General features: G+C 42.4%; 1 protein-coding gene across 7 annotated transcripts in view; it reads left to right on the forward strand.

The window, feature by feature from the left end:
* The window catches only part of slc8a1b (solute carrier family 8 member 1b), a 182,265-nt gene that overhangs the window by 156,034 nt on the left and 6,439 nt on the right, over nt 1-19,792 (forward strand). For 6 of the 7 annotated variants that reach the window (XM_036126753.1, XM_036126754.1, XM_036126752.1 and 3 more), the window contains 3 exons: nt 13,041-13,226; nt 13,459-13,548; nt 19,688-19,791. In XM_036126753.1, coding sequence (XP_035982646.1) covers nt 13,041-13,226; nt 13,459-13,548; nt 19,688-19,791 — 380 coding nt within the window. Of the gene's footprint in view, nt 1-7,037; nt 7,280-13,040; nt 13,227-13,458; nt 13,549-19,687; nt 19,792 lie in introns of those variants that run through there. The other variant, XM_036126757.1, reaches the window with a different exon arrangement.

A 19,792-nucleotide genomic window follows, 5' to 3' on the forward strand; every position in this document is an offset into this window, starting at 1 on the left:
CCTCAAACGCAGATTTGAGGGAGGTTAATACGCACACCGACAAAGGGTTCATACTGGCCAGATCAGACTGTAATGCTATGATACTGAGAACCCAATATTCAAGCCGGAAATAGTGTTATACTGGTCTCTGGGCCGAGCATGGCAGGCCTGGTCTCTGCCATGCCACGCCTGCCATGCTGTGCCTCAGATCCTCAGAACACCTCAGACCCTATTCTCATCACTGGGGGTCCGGAGGATGCCTCGGATTCTGTTTTCATCGTTGGGAGTCTGGAGAACACCTCAGATCCTGTTCCCATCCCTGGGGTCCGGGGAGCACCTCAGATCCTGTTCTCGTCATTGGGGGACCAGGGAACACCTCAGATGCTGTTCTCATCACTGGGTGCCTGGAGTATGCCTTCGGATTCTGTTCTCATCACTGGAGGTCCAGAGGCTTCTTCAGATTCTGCTCTCATCTTTGAGGTTCAAGTAGATGCTTTAGCTCCTGTTCACATCTTTTATCCACAGCAGCTGGGGTTGGTTGTGAAGATATGCTGGATCCGGGAGAATTCTCTCAATCAGGAGTGGGCTGTGGCATGGTGTCAGGCGAGGGAGACAGGGACTCAGCACTGGAACAGGAAGATTGTGGGCGGCATCCTCGGCAGCAAGAGGGCTGTTAAAAGTTTTGTGTTGGTTTTTTTTCGGACCGGTACTGGCAAGAGGAATCAATTCAGTTACATTTTTATTTATATAGCGCAAATTCACAACACACCATGTCAAGGCACATTACAAATGTTTTACGAATCACCAGTCAGGATCCTTCAAACGCAAATCTGCACACCAAAAAGGGTGAGTCTTCCTTTGTCATCACCTTTGAAATAATGGTCAGGAGTCCATCATGATAGCTGCTCCGGAGCATAACACGCATGCGAGCGAAAGGTTCATACTGACCAGATCTCACTGTAATGCTATGATACTGAGAACCCAATATTCTTTTTTTTCATGTGTCCTGTCTGTCAGTGTAGCATTAAGAAATGCTGTCTTAATGCCAAAGAGAGCCCTACAGACTGTTTTTGCCATTGTACTCCATGGGGACTCCTGAAGTAGCTGATGGGTACTGGGTGGCATGAAGGACAGCAGTCTCTGTGGTTGCAGAAGCTAAAACCTGGGCATGGGAGGAATTTTGGAGAGACTATGGAGAAAGACTTTCGGTCAAGGAAGTTCTGAAAAACCCTTCAGATACTCAGACAAGGGGGGAAAGGGATCATCCTAATCTGTGAGCACTTTGAGTGAGGAACTGCAGACCCAGGCTGAGGGTCACCATGTGCCCCATGGAGGCCGAGCTCGAGGAATTTTGGAGAATGCAATTCTATCACCACAGAAGAGGTTGCTGGTTTAGTTTTAAAAGCTTTCTGGTGGCAGGGCACCAGATGGCGTTGAAATTTGGCCTGAGTTTCTGAAGGTACTGGGCATTGCAGGGCTGTCAGGGTTGAATATTCTCGAATGTCATAAGGAGGACTGAGACAACAATGCCACACCGCTGGAGTGACAGACATGGGTTGTGGTCCCTATTGTCAAGAAAGGGACAGAAGGATGTGTTCCACTTATAGAGGATCACACCTCTCAGCCTCCCTGGGAAAGGGTTGTTGGAGAGGAGTCTCCAACACGAAGCTTTTGTCCTGGCCATGGAACAATGAACCAGATCTTTACACTTGTAGAATTGCTGGGGGGATTGTGGGAGTATACTTCTCCAGTCTACATGTTTTGTAGATCTGGAGAAGGCTTACAAGCATGTTCCCCAGGGTCCTTTGTGGGGGGATCTGAGTGCAGGAAAATGGGGGAACTGGGCAACGTTTGTGAGCTCTGTAGTCCTTGTATGCCTAAAGCAGGAACTGTGACCACATTTTTGGCAAAAGTCTGTCAGATTCTGCCAATCATCTGTTGTTTTCTGCTGGCTGACTGTTCCTGCTGTCTCTGCTGTCCACTCTGTTAGAGTGAGCAGTGTCACCTGCTATTAACCCTCATTATCTCCACTCTTTCCACCTTTTACCATGCCTTTAAATATCTGTTTCTTACAGCCAATATTTTCTAAATTGTTAAAAGCCTAAGTGTAAGTAAATGTACAGCATTCTTTGCCTGCTAAGTCTGTTTTCTGACCAAGTTTCCCATCTCTGGATGTCCTTGTCTTGCCTCACTCTGACATGTCATCGGCTCTCTTATTTTCTGGACATGACCTGGACTGTTTCATGGCCCCGATTCTAGTCAAGCCCTTTGGACCTGTCAGCCATCCCCTTCCTGCCTACACAGTGTATGATCCCCACCTGATTCTTGGACTTGATCTGTGCCTTTAGCATTTTTTTCCTGCCTGTACCAGGTTCTGTTTATTTAATAAACCCTTAAAACCACAACACCTTATCTGGCCTGAATACAGAGTTTCCTGATTCTCCCGAAGCACTTCAGGACAATCCGGCCAACGTGAACCCATCGCAAGCATGCGTGTTTGACTCTGGACACTTTTGGACATGGACCTTTGGATTTAGCAGCAAAAAGAAGGGCTCAGGATCTAGAGACCCTGCCGTATCCTCTGCAGCTAGATGAAATGGAACATGTGGCTCCTTTACAGGAATCCAGACTGGCTATTCTCTTTACCGGAAATTATCTGAGACACCATCACTCCAGCTCGATCTGTCTTTTAGCCACCAAGGATGTCAGTAGTTGCTTTCGGTTTCCAGTGTTTAGTTCATACCACAGTCATGCCGTGCTCCCACACAAGAGGAATCACCCAGATCCAGCAACAAAAGAATGAGTTTGTTTGGTTATCTGTCTCAGGAGGGTGAGAAGTAGCTATGCTCTTCAGCGGTGCTGCTGGACGATTACTCATCTCCACAACAGAGTCCAGTTGTTCTGGTAAAGAACTCTTCATAGTCTCATCACAGGAGACGCCAACATCCACCATTCACTTCAGACCCTGATCCTTTGGCTATTCAACCTGTTTCCACACCATCACCTGTAGCTCTCTCCTCGACAGCTTATTCTGTTTCTCCTTCCCCAGTTCCAGCAGTGGGTTCTGCATCCCAGCCCACTCCTGCAGGGTACGCTCTTTTTTCTTTAGCCATAGAGCCAGCGTGCTCATCCCCTCGTCTCACTGCGGGTACTTCTGAGGAGTGGCAGGAGACCCTAAGGGGTTATACTTAAAATAGTAAACAGCTCAGAGGCCTTTCTCTTCACAATCTGTTAACTGGAGAATAAACATTGGGTGTTGGTGAAGATGGTCAAAAAAACTCAAACCTGTATAATCCTGTTCCATCTCTTCAGAGTTCTGCCACTAGGGCCCAGCCTATTGCCTCTGTTCCAGCCAATGAGGCCCAGGAGGATGTATTGGGTCCAGCCGCAAAGGATCAGCAGGTAATTTCTGTTCTGGCCACGGAGGGTCCAGAGGTTGACACAGGTCCTGCTCCCATCATTGGGATTCTGGAGAATGCCTCAGATCCTGTTCTCATCATTTGGAGTCTGAAGAACGCCTCAGATCCTGCTCTCATCATTGGGGGTCCGGGGAACACCTCAGATCCTGCTCTCATCATTGGGGGTCCGGGGAACACCTCAGATCCTGTTCTCATCAATGGGGGTTCAGAGGATGGCTCAGATCCGGTTCTCTTCACTGGGTGTCCGGAGATCGCCTTTGATTATGTTCTCATCATTAGTATTCTGGAGAATGCCTCAGATCTTGTTCTTGTCACTGGGGTCTGGAGGAAACTTCAGATCCTGTTCTCGTCACAGAGGGTTCCAGAGGACACCTCATATCCTATTCTCATCACTCGAGGTCCAGATGATTCTTCAGCTCCTGATCTCATCTTTGAGGTTGTAGTGGCTGCTTCAGCTCCTGATCACATCACTTATGATCTGGAGGGATGCCTCAGCTCTTGCTCATGTCTCTGAAGGTCCAAAGAAAGCCTCAGCTCTTGCTCATGTCTTTGAAGGAATCCAGGTGGACCCAACCTCCAGTCCATGTTCCTGGGCTCTGTGCAGAGGGGTCCAGATGGACCCACCTCCAGTCCACGTTCCTGGGCTCTGCAGGTGATCTCCAGGTGGATCTGCCTCCAGTCCACATTCCAGAATTAATCGAGGAGGGAGTCTAGGTAGACCCAACTCCAGTTCATGTTGCAGAGTTCAGCAGGGAGGGACTCCAAGTGGATCCACCTCATCTCCTCATTCCAGAGTTCAGCGAAGTGGGAGTCCAGGTTGACCCCTCTTCTGTCCACGTTCCAGAGTTCAGCAAGGTGGGTGTCAAAGTTGATCCACCTTCTGCCCAAGCTCCTGAGTGCTTTGATAAGTGCAACCAAGTGGGATGACATTCTGTCCCTGAGGTCAAGCTCTTATGATGACCACAACATCAAGGGCCTCGTCGTGACTCCAAACCCCAGTGACCCCTAAGTTTCCAAAGCTACTGCATGGGTTCTCATTTTCAGAGCTGTTGCATGGTTTCCTGAATCCAGAGCTGTGACATGGGTTCCCATTTGCCAAGCTCCATGTTACGTCTGAAGCCATGCTTCAGTTCATTCTGACGGCAAGCTCTGCCTAGAAACCCAGCCCGCCAAGTTCTAGTCAGGCAAGTTAAAGCCAGTGGCCAAACCTGCTAAGTCATGGAAGTTCTCCAGACATCCCTGGCTTGGTAAGAGGTGTTGTTGGCCACCAAGACCTCTGCACCAGTGTTAATGTCTTCCAAGACCCTGACAGCGACAGCTGCCATGGGTCTGGCTCCTGCATAGCTGGCCTTAAGGGTTTCTGCTTCACCTGAGACAACCTTCAGGTCACCTGTGTGAGGTCCTGCTCTGCTGGGGATGACCTCCGGGTGTCCTGCCTCAACTTTTATTTTTCTCTGACCCTTTCTGGGTTGTTGTTGTTGTTGTTTTGTTTTATTGACTCTAGCCCTCCTTCCAAGAGCTCCTCCACCAACCCTGGCTGGGTTATTTATGCTGGTTTGTATTATTTATGGACTCTAACCCTATTTCCAAGGCCCCATCCATCCCCTCAGTTTGGGTAGATTTTGTTTTTTGGGCATCTGTTATCTGCTCTTGAGCGTGGGGGGAGGTGGGGGTGTTTTTGTGCTGGCTGTCTGTTTCTACTCTCTATGCTGTTTCACTCTGGTAATTAGAGTGTGCACTTTCACCTGCCAATACTCCTCATTATCTCCCTTTCCATGTATTACCACACCTTTAAATACCTGCCTCTTACAGCCATGAGTTACCAGATTGTTGAAAGCCTAACTATGAGTAGATGTCCAATGTTCTTTGACTGCCGAGCCTGTTTCCTGATCAAGTTTCTCATGTCTAGATTTCCTTGTCTTGCCTTGCCTCACTCAGACACCTCATCGGCTCTTTGATTTTCTGGACACAACCTGGACTGTTACATGACCCCAATTCTAGCCAAGCCCTTTAGACCTGTTAGCCATCTCCCACCTGCCTTCACGGTGTATGATCCCTGCCTGATTGTTGAACCTGATCACTGACTACTGACACCTGTTGTTCCTGTCTGCAAAAGGTTGTTTTTTGAAAAACATTTTAAAACACAACATTTTCTCTGTCATGAATGTTGGATTTCCAGATTCTTCTTAGGCATTACAAAGTCGGGCATGTTCCCAGTGTTTATTGGACTCTGCCAGAGCTGCACTATGTCACCAATTCTGTTTCTGGTGTTCATGGACAGGATGTCAAGGCATATCTGTGGAGAGGAGGGTGTCTGGTTTGGGAACCTCAGGATTGCATGTTTGCTTTTTGTGGATGATGTGTTTCTGTCACCTTCCTTAAGCCATGACTTCCATTGTGCACTTTAGCGGTTTGCTGGTGAGTATGAAGTATCCTCTAAGTCTGAGATCATGGTCCTCGAATGGAAAAAGGTGGATTGCCCCCTCTGGGTTGGGGGTCAGTCTCTGCCAGAGTGGAGGAATTTAAATATTGTGTCTTGTTCACAGGTGATAGTTAGGATGGAGTGAGAGATGGACAGACAGATTGGGGCTGCATCTGCAGTAATGCAGGCACTGCTCCCGGCTGTTGTTTTAAAGAAAGGGCTGAGCAAAAAAGCTAAGCTCTCTATTTACCAGTCTGTCTATGTTGCGACCCTCACTTATAGTCATTAGGTATTGATCAAGACTCACAGAATGAGATCCTGGATAGAAGCGGCCAAAATGACCTTTCTCCAGGGATAGCAGAGCTCAGCCTTAGAGACGGGGTGAGTATCTCAGTTATCCAGGGATACTTCTCCAAATCAAAAGGAGCCAGTTGGGGTGGTTTGGGTATCTGATTAGGCCTCTCTTTAGGGGTTTCCAGGCATGTCCCACTGGTATGAGGCCCAGTGAAGACTCAGAACTTACTGGAAGGACTATACATCCCATTCTGTCCTGGGAACACCTTACTGGTGCAACTTATGTGTGTGGGGGAGTCATATAAAAGTTATCCATAACCTTGTTCATATATCTGTTGTTTTATTTATCCTCTCAGTTTACCTTTAGGTCACCCATGATGATCACCTCTTTGGCAAAATTAAATTCATTGACTAGATTTTTCAATTTATCATAAAATTCTATATTTGAGGAGGAGGTTATATGAATCACTACAAGGGTAAAATACATTTTCTGTGACATTTCATTTATTTAATTGATATTGCATGTTCATGTGCCAAACCTATTTATTACAATTAAAGATCCCCTTGGGATAAATCACAATTGCCCCACCATTTGAACACTATCTTTTTGAAACATTTTGTAGCTAGGTACAGATTGTGTTAAATAAAGGGTATTGTAAAATACCTATATTTAGGTGTCCTCATAAGATCCTCCTGGGCTTAAGCTTTGGGTCTCATATCAACTTGGAGCCATTAGTTGCCTGAAAAAGTTTTCTTTGTTTCATTGTTGAGTGATTAAGGGAGTTCATGTTCCATTTATTGATAGCTGCAGGTAGCTTGACACTATATTCTATAACAAGCCAAAATGATAGTCATCCGTTGTGCTGCTCTCAAGCTTGGAAGAAAGAAAAGATGGGGCTTTGTTTGTACTTGCCGTTATTAAGAGTCTGGTAGCTTGCTGTTGACGAGGATGCCGCTCCCACTGGTCGATCTGGTGCCACGCCGGCTTCCGACCATGTCTCCGAAGCGCCATCACTCCTCACAACTGTCTGTGGATGACAGACAGCCACTAGGCGGGGATCCAACTCCCGGACAATCATCAAGCCGAGTGCAACACCCGTGCCATGGAAACCCCCCCACAGGTAATCTTGCTGGTTGTCTGCGTTGTTAGCCCATCACGCAGTTGCAAGCCGGCCAAATCTGTAACTTTACCGGAAATGGCATTAGTCAGTTCCATTTTTGTTGTGACATTTGCAGGCTTAACTGGCCCTGGATACTGATGAATTTCTCCCAAAAGTAAAAGGCAGATTACGGTGATTAGTGCAGAACTTTGTTGGAGTCTTGGCTCTGGTCTGAAGTGTTTGGTTTAGCTGACTGGGTCGAATGAAGTTGGTAAGGATGTGTACGCCATGACCAAAGTGTTTAGCACAATTCAGTAATTCCAAGAAGTGCTTTTCAAGATGGTTAAAGCATGTTTCTCATGGTCTGAGAATAGCAAAATCACATAGAAATGACAGTTTGAGATTTGCTGGCCTTAAGCACAATGTAACTGGATATCTGGAGAGAGAAATTCATTTTTGTTTGTTTTGGCTTTTCATCCACATGAAAACTCTGTTTTACGTCACTAAAAATGATTATTAAAACCAACTAAAATGAATATTTAACAAAAACCCGTATTTGTGTTTGCATGTATACATGGCAAAACAGAGTTTTACAGCCCCGCGCATCAGTCAGAGACAAATAATGTGCCACTAACGTGATAGCTGGAAACATCAGGGTCTTTAGCCCAGCCCCAAAATGAGAATTTAACCTTGGGGGTTAAAACATAACACAAAGCCTCATCCTGGAGGCTTTCTTAAGGTCTCATCTTTTGTTAGGTTTTCAGTATTAATATTTCACTTAAGAACTTTATACCTAAAATGGTATGCATGTTTTACTTTGAGTAAAATTCTTTAATTTGTCTATATATTAGTAGATATTACACATTTATATTATATTATATTATACTATATTATATTATATTATATTATATTATTCACAAAAATAAAACACTTAACTAAAATGGTATATTTGGGAATAATTGTTAGAATGAATTTCTTTTTAATACCGCAACTTTAAACAATCCAGAACTTTATTTTGAATCAGAACAAAAAATATGGTCAAGATGAGATAGGCTGACTTTTAACTAATTGTGTAGATGCGTTGTATTTTGCTGGTTTATTGAGCAACACTTTTTTCTGTCAACATGTAGAATTGGACCTGCTGTCACAATGAGAAACCATTTGGTGATCTAAAGGAACTTTTAGTGAATTTAGCTATTTTTGGAATAAATTCTATGATTTTTACTAATCCAAGGAGCTTGCATGGTCCCTGTTGTACACCTGTTAGAGTAATAAACTAGGCGGGCTGACAGTCTTGGACTGCCAGTCCGTCTCTGCCTGAGGTGCACGTGATTGCGGTGCCGCGTGTGCACAAATAATCATTTATTCAGTATTCTTTTTTCATTTGACTTATCATGAGGTTATGGTGGAGTAGGCGGTGATTATGTAGAATACAACAGAAAACGTTCTCAGAAAGGTTTTTGGGGCTTTTTTTTAACAGGCATCTAAATATATTTTTTTTTTGAGATCCAGGGCTCTCCAGCAAAAAAAAAAAAAAAAAAAAAAAACTGTGCTAATGCCCTAGAAGCCCCAGTCTAACGACTTGCCCGGACTTGGCAATGCAGTGAAGGAAAATTGAATGCTATCAAAGTGGTGCTGAATTTTGGTCGTTTTTGTGTGAATTCATGTGGATTAATGCCTTTCTGATAACAATCCCATGTGTACAATATTATTTCTCAAAGTGATGTGAGGGAGATATTTGTTTTTCTATAGACATGGCTACATGTGTACAAGGCATAGGGCTTTCCTGCACTGCAGCTGATTTGGCCTCATCAGTTTCAGACTGGTGCTCCTCTGTGGGGTTGGAGGATAGCCTTGTGTAAACAGAATGTGTCAGGCAGAAGTCTTACAAATCTCCAGAACACAGACCATATCACTTTAAAAGCAGAGTGCTACATGCAGGCACACTCATGGACACACACCTCGCTTGGCCAGCAGCCTGCAGAAAAAAGCTGTAGTTCATCATCTGTCAGCCCTGTGAGATTGCAACTTTTGAACGAGCTCGGTGAGCAGTAAAAGATAAGAACAATCTACCACCTTTGTAAGGCAAGAAAGGGTGTGAAGACGTGGGGTGGATGGCCTATTTCAAAACCTCTACTTGAATACATTGCCTTTTCTTTAAAATAAAAAATAAATGGGAAATATTTCTTTGCACTTAAAGTTTAGGTTTCCAGGAGTTCTCTCTGATAAGGCCCCTGCACAAAATAAACAAATGTTATTCTAATAATATGCACTTATAGAGTGGAGTGAGGAGATTGGCTTAGGTATTTAAAATGTGACAGACCGTTGCAGATCGCAAACAAGGGATTAAATGAGAAAGTAAAAAATCAGAGAGGGGTGATTACGGTTATTAATAGAGTCAGACTCTGAAAAAAGGCAGCGGAGGGAAAGGGGACAGGTGGGCAAAAGAGGACAAGGGTCAGATTTCCACCACAACAGCAGTCGAACTGCACAATTTTAGGACACTGCTTTGTATCTGCCAGAGGTTGTCTTCGGTTAGAACAGGACAAATGCAATGGCAGATGTGTTTGTCATGACATATGATTCTGGCTAAGATAATGGCAAAAAAACACAATTTAGAGTGCCTTTACCATGGATGAGAACCAATATAACAAAAATTGGACAGTCTTTGCATAGTATGCTTTGTTGGACCATGACATGACATGACATGACCATGGCATGACATGCTTTCGAGCATGCACGAAATTTCCACAACAAGGTTTTGGTGGTTTATTATGGTGGTGGCAGCTTATTCGAGGTTTGCGTTGAATGTGGTTATGACACTGGCAGTGTTTCCATGACATAAGGCTGGCTAGTCCAATGTAGCTGGCTCACCAAGAATTTGATTTAGCTATTTATGCTAGCCTCTTGCCACAGCTACAACTACATCATGGCAATAGCATTGTGTTCACGTAGCATGATTTATTAACGCATTCCTCCATCATCAAGGGAAGGTATTGCATTTTTTATAGATGATTTAAATGTCACGCCACCTCCTTCTCCCAGAAACTGCTCCACCATATTGGTGGAAAAAGTAGGTGCCACGGTTTGAATGTGAGTCAATGCAACACCTACACTGTTCGGTGCAACCAAAGTTCAAAATTATTGTGTTTTGTGTTTAGCTGCTTGAAAATCAGGCCAGAGCAGACAAACAAGTATGTGTAGGGCAGGACAATATGCCTAAAAATTAAATCAAGATATTGCTTAATTTAATTCAATTGTTACAATATAATTACAATGTCAATATGAGAATAAACCTCAGAAAAACTGCCAAGAAGGCCTATAACAGATGCCTGTACAAATTAGTTATTTTACAGTGTTTGTAAAACTCCTCCAATATGACATTTTTGAAATATTTGCTGTAAAAAATAAAAAGCATAAAACTACATAAATAAGAATTAGAATTCCTTTTATTGTCATTATACAAGAAACCACAATGAAATTTAAAGAATAGCGACTCTCAAAGGCAGTGCAAAATAAATACACAACAGAGATGTTAAGGAAAAATTAATTAATAAATAGATGATCAGGGATTTTCACTGTAATAATCGACTATAATGTATATTGAAATATTGCAACTGTCATATCACAGTTATTGAATAAAGTGGTATTGCAATATATAATGAATTATTGTCCACCCTTAAGTATATGAGATTGTTGCTAGTCAATTATTTGCAAAGTTATTCAGGGGGATTCAGTGTTTTACATCAAAATATTATTTTAACTTGTCTTTCAGAACAGGAAAATGCCTAAATCTAAGAAAAAACATTATTTTTCCCCTCATTTTTTTTATTGCTTCAAAAACCTCAGAAGCAGCATTCAGTCCCAATCAAACCATGGTCTGCTTTACCTCTAAAACATGGTGAGGACCTCATACCCAGATGTTTGAATCCATAAAACACGCAGGAGATAAAACGGCAGCATTTCAGGAACAGAGGAAAATATCAGGAATAATCTATTTCATCTTTGCAATTGATACTTGCAGGCAAAGGAAAACGGTAGAGATCTGTGCTGTTAAGACGCATTAACATTAGCCGATGTAGAAGGACAGTGAGAGAAATGGCTCCAGTCAGCCATGATGGTGTGGGTGAGCAGGAAGAAGAGCCGCTGACAGTAAGAGGCGACATAACTCAGATGACTGGACTTGTTTTACAATTCATGGCTAAGTGGCTCTGCCTGTTTAAACCTATATACATCACGACAGCATTGCCTGCTGCACTGACCTTGTGCTGCTTTCTTCTTGTTTTTGTGATCAAGGATTTGAACAATTATTTTCAACTACAGGGTTTCGTGGCCCCTGTTGAAAATGCATGAACGTACTTTAAATTTGTTTCCCAGCTTTTCTGTCGCTTATCAACACTAATTTAAAGAAATTGCACACCTCAAAGCTTTAAATGAGTTCACTGTTTACCGAGTGAACACCCCTGCTGGTTAAAATGACCAGGTCCAAAGGCCGCTTTATTGTCACTTAATTAGTAGATTAGCTTTGAGCAAAAGAGGAGGTGCTTTTGTTTCCATGCGCACCATAGATGGTGTTGTGAAACATCGTTCAATTGAACGAATGAGATGGTGCGTGCAAGGCAATCGCTAGGATACCCTCCATAACAAAGCAATAGAAAAGTGTCAGCTGTTTTTTAAATAGGTGTCTGTGTGCTGTTAAAAAAAATCTAGGAACCACAGTAGGATACTTTTTGTTGCCTGGAGGCAAAATGTCCATGAATGGTTGGTTCATACACACTTTGGTGGTTAAAACAGGAGGAGAGAGGGTGGAACTGTCCAAACTGGACTTTTTTTAAGTGCTCAAATGTTTGTTTGATCTACTTGGTTGCCCGGGGAATTGAATTGCATCACCGGTTTTTTGAGTTTTGTAGTAAACGGGAAGTGGTTGACACGAGTGAAATCAATGGGAGATCACTGCTCTCCCCGGGACTCACCCAATCTCAGCGTTTCACTAAAGCAGCATGGAGCCTCATTTACTCGTTCGTTTTAGGCTTTTCTAAATGGAGCAGAAACACGGGGAGCTGTGCATGGCTTTTTACCGAGCAGTCAAAGTAATTTGAATTTCATGTTTCAGCGGCTCCTGCATTTAATCACAGTCGATATTCACACTCTAGGAGAGCGGTTCAGGATGGCTACAGTTCATGTCCGGAGGAAGTGATTAGGGGCTGATAGTGAAGTTACACAGATGTGTTGGGCAGTAGGGTCAGAAATTATGGATCTGACGATATAAAGTTGGGATGAGATGAAGATAAAAAGTCTTGTGTTGTGTCTTTCTGTTGCAAATCTGCATTGCACATTGTGTTTCTTTTATTTAACACTGTAAAGAACTGAAACGTTGACTTGACTTGTACCAAAGCATATTTATTTCACGGATGTCTCGTGGCTGTGTTTTCCTAAAGGCATCATAGATTTGATGTCTCACTGTAAGCAATCAGCTGCACCCACCGGTAAACAACCCTCCTGTTTCCATGGTTATTAAACCAAGTAGGCTTTGCAGAAGTATCTGCAGAAATCACTTAGGAAGCACAGTGGAAACCAGGATGGAAAAATCTTTTTAAAAATGAGAACATAACTATGTCCACTTGAGTATTTTTCTGATTTTTTTTTTTTTTTTTTTTTTTTTTTTTTTTTTTTTTTTTTTTTTTTATTGGAACCTTCATCCTCTTTGCTAATTTACCACACAGCAGAACACAGTGTTGCTGTGTCCATGTTTCTTTCAGCTTAGAGGGAACAAACCTGATCACGACTCTTGAGCCCCCTTACCTAAACTCTGCTTCCTCCTCCCAGGTGAAGATGACGATGACGAGGAGTGCGGTGAGGAGAAACTCCCCTCATGCTTTGACTACGTCATGCACTTCCTCACCGTCTTCTGGAAGGTTCTGTTTGCCTTCGTCCCGCCCACTGACTACTGGAGCGGCTGGGCCTGCTTCGTTGTCTCCATCTGTATGATTGGACTACTTACTGCTGTCATTGGTGAGCACAATTTCCAACAAAACGCTAGCCTACCGGGTAACCCCCCTTGTGGAGAGTGTCGGTGACTATTGTTTTCACTTTTTCAGTTAAAATAATTTTTTTGGACAATTGAATGAAACTATTTTATATTGTTTTGGTAGTAATTGCTTACATTGCTGTTTTAAACTTCATTCTGTAAAATGTGCAGCATTTTTTTGTACATCATTGAGTTGCTTCCTGTGATATTTTACAGGGGATCTGGCGTCTCATTTTGGCTGCACCGTGGGTCTGAAGGACTCGGTCACAGCGGTTGTATTTGTGGCACTAGGAACTTCTGTGCCAGGTAAGAGTTTGTGAATTAATGCTTAAGGAACAGCCTAATGTTTGTTTTTGCTATTGTGAAGGTTTAATGAGTGCATACAGATTTCTTCTTCCATAACTTTCACTTTAAGGTTCATAATTACTCACAATTACTATGAAATTCCAGGAAAACCGGAGCTTACTATCTGCATAATGTTCTGGCCTTTTGAACTTTTGAGCCTCAGGGTTAGATTTTTCTTCAGTCACAAAGCAGATCTAAAGCGATCTTATGATAAGTACCCACTTATCATAAGATCGCTACTTTCCCATTAAGCAGCACCATGAGGGACACAGAAAAGCTCACGCAGGTTCACTGAATGCCTGTTAAGCCTGGAAACCTAAGTCACATCAAGACAGATCAGACATGACTTCTAAAAGTTGCATTCCATCACATTAAAACATCAAATCTAAAAAAAAAAAAAAAAAATTAACAGACGCAACCTCAAGTGGGCATCTAAGCTTTCATACACAATAGTTTTTTTTGCTGATTTTTCACTTTTGATTACCTTTTTTTCTAATTTCCATCCTTATCAAAAATGAATTGGAAAAGCCTCTTGGTCCCTAAATCTAATGCTGCACATATAGATACCGGGCATCGGACAATATGAGATTCTTGCAGTATAATACGTAGGGGAATAATACAACTGTTCCACAACATTAGAGTATTTATCTATCCCTGTTCATTTTGGGGGTTTAGCCCCCGTGACAGTAAATATTTACATAAGACAAATTTATTTCATGCAGGTCAGCTTACCAGCAGTGTGCAGCAGCAGGTGGGGAAGAAGAATGATTTCTTTGTTAACCTGTGCTCCATAACTCAGGTTATTCTAGCACTTTTTCTATAGTCATTAAAAGGCTTTTAATTGTATTAATTTAATTGGACAAGATGTCCAAAATTTTTAGCGGTTTTGACATGGTAGCCTTTATAAACCTTTGCGTATACCTTGACGTCAGTGAGTGTTCCAAGTCTAATGGACGCCTTCTCGCTCCCTTTAAATGTAGTTTGCCCATCTCTTCTTCATCCATCCATCCATCCATTCATTTTCTTACACGTCTATCCCTATTGGGGTCGCGAGGGGTGCTGGTGCCTATCTCCAGCTGTCAGTGGGAGAGAGGTGGGGTACACCCTGGACAGGTCGCCAGTCTATTGCAGGGCACCCATCTCTTCTTCTTTATATATAATTGTAAAGTTCAAGACTAGGCTGTGCGTCATTTATTGTCCCAATCAATAAATATTTGCCCTTGTTCCAAATTGTACTTGTCCCTCTAAACTGTGCACAAGCACTGTTTAGAAGGACTTTTTCCTAAATGTGTTTGCATCAGCTTTTAAATGTCCCAATATGTGGATTTTCCATCAGCTTAATCAAATCTTTTCTTCCTCTTCATTTGGCATTAAGCATCAAAAGATCATTATGAGGATAATTTCCTCTGGACGGCAATATTGGGTATAGATGCGTGTTAATGTGTAATCCCCTTCAGGCGGTACATGTTGACATTTTCACATTTGTTACCAATAGCGTTCTTCATTGTTCATTCTTCTTTTCATTTATGACAAACCATAAGAGTTTTCCAGGGGTATTAAATAAGACTATTATTGATAATGATGGCGTGATGGCGATTGGAGAGACATTTGTGGCTCAGTTTACTCTAACAGGACATTAAAGCCTTTGTTTTGTGGTGATACCGTATAATGTACTGCAAACACCAACGGGAGGAACAACAAAAAAAAAAGACGACACATTTACCTGCAATCAAATATCCTGCAAAATAGGTTGCATGTGAAAGCCTACAAACTGTTGTATTGTGAGCACGTTTTCGTCGCTTAAGTCCATTTGTCATGTCGCGCTCAGGTGCTCTGTCCTCCCCATTCAGAGCGCTCTGGGATGAAGGTGATGTGTTGCGTACACACCCACAGAAAAACACACACCTGTCAAAAGCTGCATTTACAAACCAACAGATCTGCTCGAAGAGGCCCAAAAGGAGACTACACACAGATGTACACTTACTTTGCAGAGCAGCAGAATACCAAAAAAAGAAAGAGCTCCAGCCTTCCTGAGGATGTCAGCCTTATTAAGAGAACCTCCCTGGGCTCTCTGCCACACAAACAAGCTCACACAGATCGGTGCAAAGAAACTGAGCTCCGGTACGGCGGCTATTGCTGTTAATAAGACCCATCCTGCGCTGCGGTTTCAAGATGATTAACCTCGTTTATCACAGTTAGCTCAGATAATGCACATAAACACTCGCCGAGCTGAAGAAAAGGAGCAGGAAATAAATTGTTAGAGGGCTAAAAATTTGAATGGGTCTTTGGTTTGAAGACTTGGCAAAAGCTGTTTACAAAAATCAGCTCATGGCTAAACGGTGTGAAAAGGAGGTACTATGTATGAAATCATGCCATCAGAAACCTTTAAAATGATGAGTGATGTTTTCAAGAATAAATCACTAAAACTAAGTGACTTTAATTGCCATTTCCATGCACAAAAATCCCTTTCTATCAGGTTGCAAGTTTACTTTAACTGTTTTTCCCAACTCAAATGTATTGCAAATTAAAAGATAAATAACACCTACATTGCTTGGATAGTGCACTTGCTACATGATATGGATGTAACGGCATAAAAATTTATGTCATGACGTGCAAATGTATCAGTTAAAACTTTTGCATAAATTGTATTATCAGCATTGTTATCATACTCATTTCAATAGTAGCAACAGTATTTTTTTTTTTTTTTTTGCAACTCAGTCCCATATTGACTCATCAACATGCATGCACAGCATGTCCTCTATATAACATATTTGTCAGGGGTAACTTATAGTCTGTAACCCAGTTGTTGCCTTGCAGAAACAACACTGTAAAAATGTATGCCTTATTATTTTTTTTCCTTGTGAATCATCAAACAACAATCAAAAATTAAAATGTCACTGGTTATTTTGTTTCTAACCTTGAAGTCAAAAATTGTTTTGCAGATTCCATTATTTGATAAGTCAGGTTTGCATGCCTGGGTAGCTTTCAGGCGATCCATCTCTGTCCATCAGAACTTTGATGACCCATCATTCATGGACAGCTATCTCACATTCCCCCCCCTCCCCTCCCCCTTTAGCTTGGCATCCCAAAAATGCATTTTTCCCCTTCAGATCATGCCATGCATACCTACAACTTTATGACGCTCATTTCTAGACACCTCTTGCTTGTCGTGCTGTCCAGTGTTTAGTTGAAATTCCGTCAAATCTGTCTAAATAACATATAAAATAAAGTAAATATTTCTTCAATATGTGAAGATTCTTATGATATTTTAGACATTTATGGGAAGTTTTACATGTAGAACTGTTTTCACCAAGATTGATGAGCATGAAAAATTAGAATCTGGACTCCCAGTCTGGACCTGTCGGTTCACTAACATCAAGGTTTTACTAGAAGAGCCGCACAATGAGCGAATATCTGGTTGGAAATTAGGACATAGATACGTATGTTGTCATTATTTACCATTACTCTCTTAACCCATACTTAAAATGCAGAAAGAAAGTAAATTATTATTCATATATGCAACAAAACGTTGCAAAGGGGAAAAAAAGTGTCTATATTTCTTTTGATTCTTTTTATGTTTTGAGAAAATGTTTTGGGAAATTAACAGAATAGGAGAAAAACGTGGAAAGAAAAATTACATAGGCAAGAAAACTGATTTTGATTTAGCACATAAACACTCTCAAACGCCTTCTTCCAATTTAGGAGGCGACAGGGAAAAGAAGAGCAGATGACAGGGTAGCAGGCCAAGGTAGAGAGAGGTAGGAACCTAGGCAAGGGGTAAATTGCGAGGCAGAGGAGGAAAAGGGCAGGGAGTTCTCTGGGGAGACGTACTGTCACAGAAAGAGCCGCAGAGTCAAAGCTGCTTTACACAAACACGCAGAGAGCTACTGAACATGCAGGCACCCACACACTCTCCCACTCAATCAGGCCCACAAGCACTCACGGAGCAACTGAAGCACACACTCACCAGCCTTTGCCAGCTGGTGGAGGCATGGCATTAGATTGGACCCAGGTGGCATTGTTCACAAACACACAAGCAGTGTTCATGCGGCCACTTTTATTCTGGGAACTTGCACACGCGCAGGCTTATGGAATATCAGACGTGACACAAACAGAGCCGCGGTGAAGGCCAAGCAGGATGGCCCCCTGAAAGCATTAAGGTGCATGGGAGGGATTTGTCTCTGCTGAGCAATGTCAGGCCATTGTCTTGACCCTACCGTTCCTCTGCAAGCTGTCCTTCCGGCCATTCTTTCCCGTCCCACTTCAAATGCCAACTTGGCTGTCGCTACCAGGAAGCTCTTTCTCATCTTCTGATCCCTCACCTCTTTGCTTTTACACACCGGGCGGGTTTTCTCTCCTCACTCTGCCTCCGCTGGATAAAGACAAGATGGAAAGTCTTGCAACAATAGGGCGGCCTGCTAATTAGTGAGAGAAAAGAGTGCTGACTGGCTGTTTGTTCGCCCAAAAAGCCTATTGTCAAGATTTGGCAGCGCCTTCCTATATTCTGTCAGTAAAGTGATGAAGAGTGTCCCCCCCCCCCCCCCCCCCCCCTCTCCTTAGAGCTTCTGTTGCTTGGCAGACGTGAAACTAGGGGGACAAAGTGGGGGAAATGCTCTTCAGCCAGCTAGCCAGAAATTATTTGTCCATGAAAATGGAGATTCATCCCTGTAAATTATTGATCACGGAATAACTCCCTGCTCATCCGGGCAGGCAAAGACTGAACATTGTTACAGTATTGTGGTTACTAATTTAATCTTCCCTATTTAAATATGGAAATTGGCTTTGTAAGCTTACCCACGTCAGCCCTGTGGAACTGCAGCTCTAAATCCCCCCCCCCCCCCCCTCCCCCCCAATAATGTAAAGCTGCGGTCGCTTTGTCTTATCATGCAGTGAGTGCTGGTGTATCTGAGAACATGTTCTACATGGGACCAAATAGACAGAAATGAAGCACGTTTTGTGAGGCATGTTAAGTTTGCTCACATGTATTTTGATGTGCCTTTCTTTATATGGTGATCGTACATTGGGGTGAAGGACGTCAAATTTAGTGTTCTACTATGAGGACAGGTTACGGTAGCTTTTGTTGGTAAATTGTTTGGTATTTCTTTTTCCCCATACTTAATGATTGTCTGAAGAGCTAGACGGGAAAGTTCCGTTATCTGTATGCTAGCTCCTTGTTTCCTAGTTCCTGTGCAGTCTGGTGTGGGGGGAATGGAGGAGCATGGAATTGGATTTCTGTAGATTGCTGTGTCATAAGTATGAGAAAAGTGGGAATCTAGACCAATATTTGTAGTTCCAGACTTCCTTCATTGTCTTGTTGTCTAAAATTTGTCCTCCCTACATTCTATCCTTCTTCCTCCATATCACCCTTATATCCTCCATATAAAATAAATTAAGTATATATTTCTTCAATATGTGAAGATTCTTATGATATTTTAGACATTTATGGGAAGTTTTACATGTAGACCTGTTTTCACCAAGATTGATGAGCATGAAAAATTAGAATCTGGACTGCCACACTGGACCTGTCGGTTCACGAACATCAAGGTTTTACTAGAAGGTTTTTTTATCCTCCACCCTTTCCTTTGTTTATTTCTATCATGTCTTTCCCTTAATTTTTTTCTGTCTTTGTGTCCTTCCTCTTTTCCTCCTTTGTACCCTCCATTTGTTTGTGGTCCTTTCTCCGTTTTTTTCCCTTCTGTCTTACCTTCCCTCCTTCCTTACTTCCTTCCACTCCAAGCATTCGACAAGTTTAGGTCTCTTGTTTCCTTGTGCCCTTTATCTCATCCTCCCTTGTGTCCTCCCTTCACTTTCTGTCCTACCTTCCTTCCTTGTCCTTTGTTCTAAAAATAATTCAGCTGTAGCTTTTCAAATGCATTGATAATCAGTTAAAATTCCCCAAGCTGTTTAGAATTAAAGTTAAAAAAAGATTTGCATTTGTGTCATTTTAAAAACAACCCCTCATTTGTAAGGTAACATATCCTCAAAGTTAAAAAAAAAAACAAACAGCATTTCAGGTCAGTATTCTGATGCTGTCTGGCTGTGTGTCACACATGGTGACATATTGAGTTTTCTCATATCTGTATTTTCTCTCTACCTTCAGATACATTTGCCAGTAAAGTTGCAGCTATACAAGATCAGTATGCAGATGCATCCATTGGTAATGTGACGGGCTCCAATGCTGTCAACGTGTTCCTGGGCATTGGGG

The sequence above is a fragment of the Fundulus heteroclitus genome, chromosome 22 (assembly GCF_011125445.2).
Source record: "Fundulus heteroclitus isolate FHET01 chromosome 22, MU-UCD_Fhet_4.1, whole genome shotgun sequence".
NCBI classification, from domain to species: Eukaryota; Metazoa; Chordata; class Actinopteri; order Cyprinodontiformes; family Fundulidae; genus Fundulus; species Fundulus heteroclitus.